This window comes from Lampris incognitus, chromosome 15 (genome assembly GCF_029633865.1).
Source record: "Lampris incognitus isolate fLamInc1 chromosome 15, fLamInc1.hap2, whole genome shotgun sequence".
Lineage (NCBI taxonomy): Eukaryota > Metazoa > Chordata > Actinopteri > Lampriformes > Lampridae > Lampris > Lampris incognitus.
In genome coordinates, this window is record NC_079225.1 from 28,245,083 (window position 1) to 28,251,156 (window position 6,074).

Sequence of the window (6,074 nt, forward strand, 5' to 3'; positions counted from 1 at the left end):
ATCCGCGTGGCCCGCGTCATGTGCAAGTCCCAAATTTCTTCTCACCGGGCCTTTGGCTCGAAAAGTAAATGACGAGGTAGAGGACAGTAGGTGTGCTTGTAAAGGGTGTTATTGGTCCCAGTGGAGCCAGGACAATGGCTTATTGAGATAGAAGCAGGACCCATCGATTCAGAAAATTACATGGGCCTTTTACAGTCGCCTGGCCAATACCAGCGGCAACAATTTGTCATTGTGAAACATGAAACAGGTATGGGTTATAACGATTTTTCAGTGAACTGACGCAACTGAGCACTGCCGACATGATCAAGTATCGAAGTACCGTCAAGCCTCAACGACAAACATCAGCAGCGACGCGCCACTCAGTAGCACGGGACGGACTGCAGAAGAAACCACCCTTCCCATGACCAGACACCCTAAAATAAAGCAAAGAAAGGGTTTACGATGGTTTTTATTGACATTTTTCCTGACAGTACAAGTTGTTTTGCACTCTGATTTGACATGAAGCAAACGACGTTACAAATCTTACCAACCTCCAGACAAGCAATGAATGACCAAAATAAATACCCAACTTTCACAAATGCCCCGAAAACTGAAAATCATTATACAGAAGTGTTTTGGCGGCAGTCTTTCACTGCTCTCGTGTTTGTTTGCTGAATAACTACAAGAAGAAGAAAAAAAAGCAACTTGATCCTATTTCTATAAGGAGGCAAATGGATAATTTCCAGATGTTTTACATGCAACTCAAAATGCATACATTGCCAGAATTACAGGCATTAGGTAGTTTTTATTTTAAAAAAAAAAAGGGGGGGTGTACAAAGAATATATTGTGATCATGCATGCTCATTGCACTTGCACAAAAAAAAAGAAGATAATCTAAAAAAGGTTGTGGAAGAAATGCAGCGCTACTTAGAGCTAAAACCAAAAGGTGCAAAAATTATGACAACCTGCCCGATAGAAAGTACATTCAACAATGTGATGTAAACATTTTAGTGCAAATACATTATGTTTGAACCAAACTCACTAGTGGGACGACTATTTGGAGACCGGCTGAAGAAAAGTCAGAAATTCTTATAACCAGTGTTGTCAAAACCCCACAAAAACCCTGATGCACCATGCAAATTCATGAGGTGTAAACATTCAATAATCACAATGTGTATCTGTCAGCCTGCAGAAGATGACCCATCAAACAGGAGTAAACGCAATCATGACATATTTCCTCTCTTGTTCCCTCAAATTCAAAAACTATAAAAAGTAAATTGCAAAGAATATTTCAGATAGATAATGAGTTACCAAAAAGCATACATTTAAGCATGAAAAAACCCACAATGGAAAAAAATAAAGGGCCCTAAATACAATGCTAAGGGGATTAAAAGAGAGGGAAATGAAGGGAGACAAAATTACCCCAAACAAAAAGCCATCAAACCAGTGACTTTGAACTGCCTTTTGCCTTAAGGGCTGCATGCAGTCCTTAAGTGGAACCACAAAACAGTCTCTCTTCACACATGTGCAAATGTCATGCGGTTGGAGAGGTGAGGGGGAGGCCAGTAGAGCAAACACTATGCATTTAGTTGCAACTTTACTGAACCAAAAAAAGAAGACACTAGGAATGTGATCGATACTGAAATCTAAGACTGAAAAAAGGCACAAAATGATGGGAACAAAAGGCAAAATTCTGCAACAAGACTTTGAAATGCAGAGGTCTGATGATTTTATTGGGGGCAAAATGGTTTAGAAAGAAACACTAAAATTTCCTGATGGGAGCCCCTTGATTTTTATCGGCCTTTACACTTAATGGCTCTTTTACCCATGAACCAGAGAGACTCCATGATGTAGAGCTCGTTTCCACATGTAGTAGGTTGAGCGTGGAGTGAAGGGGAAGTGAGACCTGAACTCTTTGAACGTGGGGAAAGATTTTTCCTCAAAGCGTTGCTGCAGGAATAACTTGGCTTTGGCCTTAAAGTTGGCCAGAGCCACAACATCCATCACAAACATTTGCTCATCTATAGGTGCCTTGCTGGGAAGGTTGTAGGGGACCGTGAGACCTTGAGGACTCTCTTCAAATGAGAGAACCTCATGACCATTCATCCTTCTCTCTGTCATCTCATTTTCAAATTTTCCGGTGGTTGTATCCAGATTCTCGGGATCATGCACCATTACACTGTGGGGGGTCATCAACTTCCTGTTTCGATTGTGACTGTTGCGCCACAGCCAATAGAAAGAAGAGGACATGGATGGAAACTTGAGCTTGAATTTTGTAAAAGAGCATTTTGACCTCTGAACATGGATCTTTGCAGCATCTCTGAGCTGCTTCTTACTCATGTATGCAAGCCTGAAACTTCTGTGGCTTCGCCTACAAAGCTTCACTCTGGGAACAACAGGTTGGTTGGCATTAGGTGGGGCTGAGGACAACAAACTCTTTGGACTCTGGCTCTTGTCAGCATCAGAACTATCTTCACTGCTACCAGGAGCCACTTTATATCTTCGGTTGAAAAGCATGGCCTCTCTCCTCCAATTGTAGTAAGTTGATCTAGAAATTCCTGGGAAATTTCTTTTGAAGATTCTGAAGGGGTAAGAGGTGTTCATTGCAATGCAATTTTGAAGACACCGCTTGGCTTCCTGCATATGGGTTACATTTTGGGCCCGCTCTCCCTCCAGCTTGCCTAGGTTGAGGCCAAACATACTAGCCACGCTCTCATGGTGTTCTGGTTCATCCTGCTTTGTCTCGGGGGAAGACCAGGTCTCCTGCTCTGTGCTTTCACCAGGACTCACCTCACCAGTGGACGATGTGGTGGAGAAGTTACCTCCAGAGTTCAAGAGTTCATGCTTCCAGTTATAGTAGGTTGACCTGGAAATCTCAGGGAAGAACTCCTTGAACTGGTGCAGAGGGATTAGCTTGCCATCCAAGTAGCAGGCTTGCAGAAAGTGCTTGGCCTCATACCTGGCTGCTGACTTTTTGCAATGTTCCCGGGTCTGCCTCCTCCAACGGTAGAAGGTCCTCTTGGTGATGTTGTACTTGTCCTTAAGACTGGAGTAAGACACCTGTAAATCTTGGCTCAGTAGCTCCATTATCTTCAGGGGCGGGACCATCTCCTTACTACTGGGGCTTCCAAACTTGAGGTCACCCACTGGGACTAATGCTACAAAATTACTAGGCCTAAATACTGAGCCAGCCTGTAGCTCGCCAGACCACATGATGTGGAGGGTCGCTGAGTCGGATTCTGTGGGCCCGGTTCGAGGGCGTATGATTCGATTGAAATAGGGTCGAATCTTGAGGTTGAACATTGGGTAGATAGAGTAAATGTTACACTGCAGAACTGATGACAGCGCATACACATGCCACATGTTGACATAAGAGCCAGGAAAGCAGGAAGCCTTGACATCAGCATCAAAAATGGCCTCAAGGACTGTTGTAGGCAAATTGACCATATCCTCAGACTCCTCAGCACAGAGGCTAAAGCGAGCTGCCTGCAGCATCATTTTTGAGTCAATCATCCCGCACAGATAGTAACTCTTCCAGAGCAGCATCTCCACTACTGTCCTTACCTAGGAAAGACAATACTTGTAGATTACAATAACTAATACTAGTGTTTAAAGGAATGTTAATCTGGAAAAATTATCATACAAAATCATGTCTCCGCTAAAACACTGCTACAATTAAATATGCAATGCTGATTTCTGGTTAAAAAGAGAGAGAGAAGCACAAAAAATAGGCAGATGCATCTCAAAAAAAGAAAATCTCACCTGTAGCTCCAAGCTAAGGCTAATGGTGCCCACTAATAGCATGCTAGCTGCGTCAAACAACCTACTGCCCTCTCCTATACAGGTGAGTGGTAGAAGATCTGCGGGGGCATCTGGTGGGTACAGGCTATGGGCTACATCGTCAATGTCTGTCCATTCTGGGAAATCCCGGCAGGGGGTACTAGGGAGTTTAAATGGAGTAAGGGCCTGGTCCACTTCCAAGGCCACTCTGCAAAGGGCATCCAGACCAGAGGTCTCGGTGGCTTCCTGGAGCTCACCCAGAACTGAGAGAACCACCTCATTCCTCTGAATCATATCTGAGAAGGATTCAATGAGAGAGATGGGATTAGACATTACCCAGCAACAACAGGGGTCAGAGCTGGGGCCCATCATTTACCCATTCCACAAAAAGACGATTTATTCATGAAGCTACCTGGTTCAGTGACTTCTGATTACAGTGAAATTGACATTATTGTAGAAGTATCATTGACACCAATCATGTATGAGGAACTACTCTTCACACCAATACCCTGCATAGATTTTTAAGGTAGTGCTGGACGATATGTAATAATATTATTACCATGATAATCACAGGGAATTTTACACAACATTGATATCCCAATATCTGCTTAAATATTCAAATCAACCATGTTTAAAAATCCAACTAAGTTCACCACACTGACATGTTTGGCAATGTAAAGTACAATATCAAACCAAAACTTGTTTTGTTTTGTTCTTTCAAATTATATACTCTCAGATATTTCGGACCACAATTTTGTGAGAAATGTTAGTTAAGAAATTCTTGTCATGATTTAAAACAAAACTGTGTATGAGGACATGACAATATCCAAGTTTCATCCCCATACAATACCACTGGAAGATGTCAAACAAGTAAACTAGGCAAGGTAAAATCCTTTTAATGGCCTCCCAGATGCCCTTTGAGTTCTGCTGGAGACAACAGAAAGAGCAGGATGGCTGGTTGAGAAAACACAAGATCCTCCACAAAATGTAGGCTGATGTGTTGCATATGCATACATCGCGTGGGGGTTTCATCGAATCAAACCCTAAATTAAAACGCGAGCCAATCGTGGTTTTGAGTGATTGATCGCCCAATTAAGAGCAAAGTTAACGTGGGCCCCAAAGTGATTCAAACACGAATATATTTACCCTGCTCCCCACGGCTGTGTGTAAACCCTCAAAGCAGGCTGCAAACGGGAGTTACGCGGCCTGCACTGTTTAACCTTTCATGCGCGTCTTGGCGAAGTGGGCCGGTTCAGTAACACCTGGCGAACCCACCGAAAGCAGAATTCTCACGTGGGGGGGGGGTTAACCGAAACACAACCGGCGCGCGCACCCCCCACAAACACACTCATTACGCAAACGCGCACACGTAGGCCAACAAAAAACAAAAAAACAAAACAAAAACCACACACATACTGTTTAATGTATGAAAGCGTTTACGCACCTGAACGTCAGGACTTGACTCGGCTTTCCCAGAGGGCGTCGTTACGAAATGAAGCTTTAAAAAAAAGGTGTTTTAATTCCTTCGAGAGGTTACTCCATGTCGCGGGGCCGCGCTCCTTCATCGATGTGGCCCATCGGCTCCGATGGGGACGGACAGGAGATTCGAGGGAGTGATAAGGAGCGCCTCCCTTCAGGAAATGGTCAATCGCCGATACGCTTTTTTTTCCTTCTTCTTCTTCTTCTTCTTCTTCTTCTTCTTGTTCTTCTTCTTCTTCTTCGAGAAAAACACCTCCCCCGTCACTCCTCGCTCCTCTCAAGTATACAGCCAGGGTCAATATCAATGTGAAGTGTTAACAAAAGCCAGCGTGTTGGCGGATGGGCCGTCGCCGGTGAAGCCACACAAGTAGACCGAGATATCAATACGTTGGCGCTTCTCCCTGGTCGACGTAAACCTCCAGACGTCGGTAGTTCATTCTCAAGTTTATACATCAAGTTCTTCCGGTGTCGTTGACTTGTTTGTGCCCATAAAGCAGTCACACAGTGTGTGTGTGGCTGTTATTTTGTGAGAAAGGTTCTTTAATAGCAACCAGAGAAATTCCCCCACGGCAGGAGTTAGTTTCCCGTTAGTTTCAATTGACTCATATGTGGTGCACAATTTGGCACCCCCCCCCCCCCCATGTTGGAGTAAACCCACCATTGTCGCGCTTGCCTGAATAGATGGACTTTATCTGGCATGCTCCACGGGCTGGAGAGACGCGGTATGAAAGCTAGTTTGTGGATTAGAGAGTGGATATGTGCAGACGGGGTGTGGAGAGGAGGTTTATGAGAGAAGAGGAAGGCTTCTGGGTTTCTCTGGCGTATCACTTTTAACA

At 44.2% G+C, this 6,074-nt stretch overlaps 1 protein-coding gene across 1 annotated transcript; it reads right to left on the reverse strand.

Annotated features, from left to right (window-relative positions):
- Positions 1-1,800: 1,800 nt before the first annotated feature.
- Positions 1,801-5,315, reverse strand: vrtn (vertebrae development associated). Its single transcript, XM_056295136.1, has 3 exons — positions 5,204-5,315; positions 3,742-4,055; positions 1,801-3,543 (listed from the first exon to the last, which is right to left on the reverse strand). The coding sequence occupies exons 2-3, from the start codon at positions 4,051-4,053 to the stop codon at positions 1,801-1,803; spliced, it is 2,055 nt and encodes a 684-aa protein (XP_056151111.1). The 5' UTR covers positions 4,054-4,055; positions 5,204-5,315.
- Between the last annotated feature and the right edge of the window lie 759 nt (positions 5,316-6,074).

What these genes read in the sequence shown, in the direction of transcription:
- vrtn (XM_056295136.1), bottom strand. Translation starts at nt 4,053, where the DNA reads ATGATTCAGAGGAATGAGGTGGTTCTCTCAGTTCTGGGTGAGCTCCAG. An exon ending in GCCTTAGCTTGGAGCTACAG is followed by an intron (nt 3,544 to 3,741) that starts GTGAGATTTTCT and finishes TGTCTTTCCTAG; the next exon opens with GTAAGGACAGTAGTGGAGAT.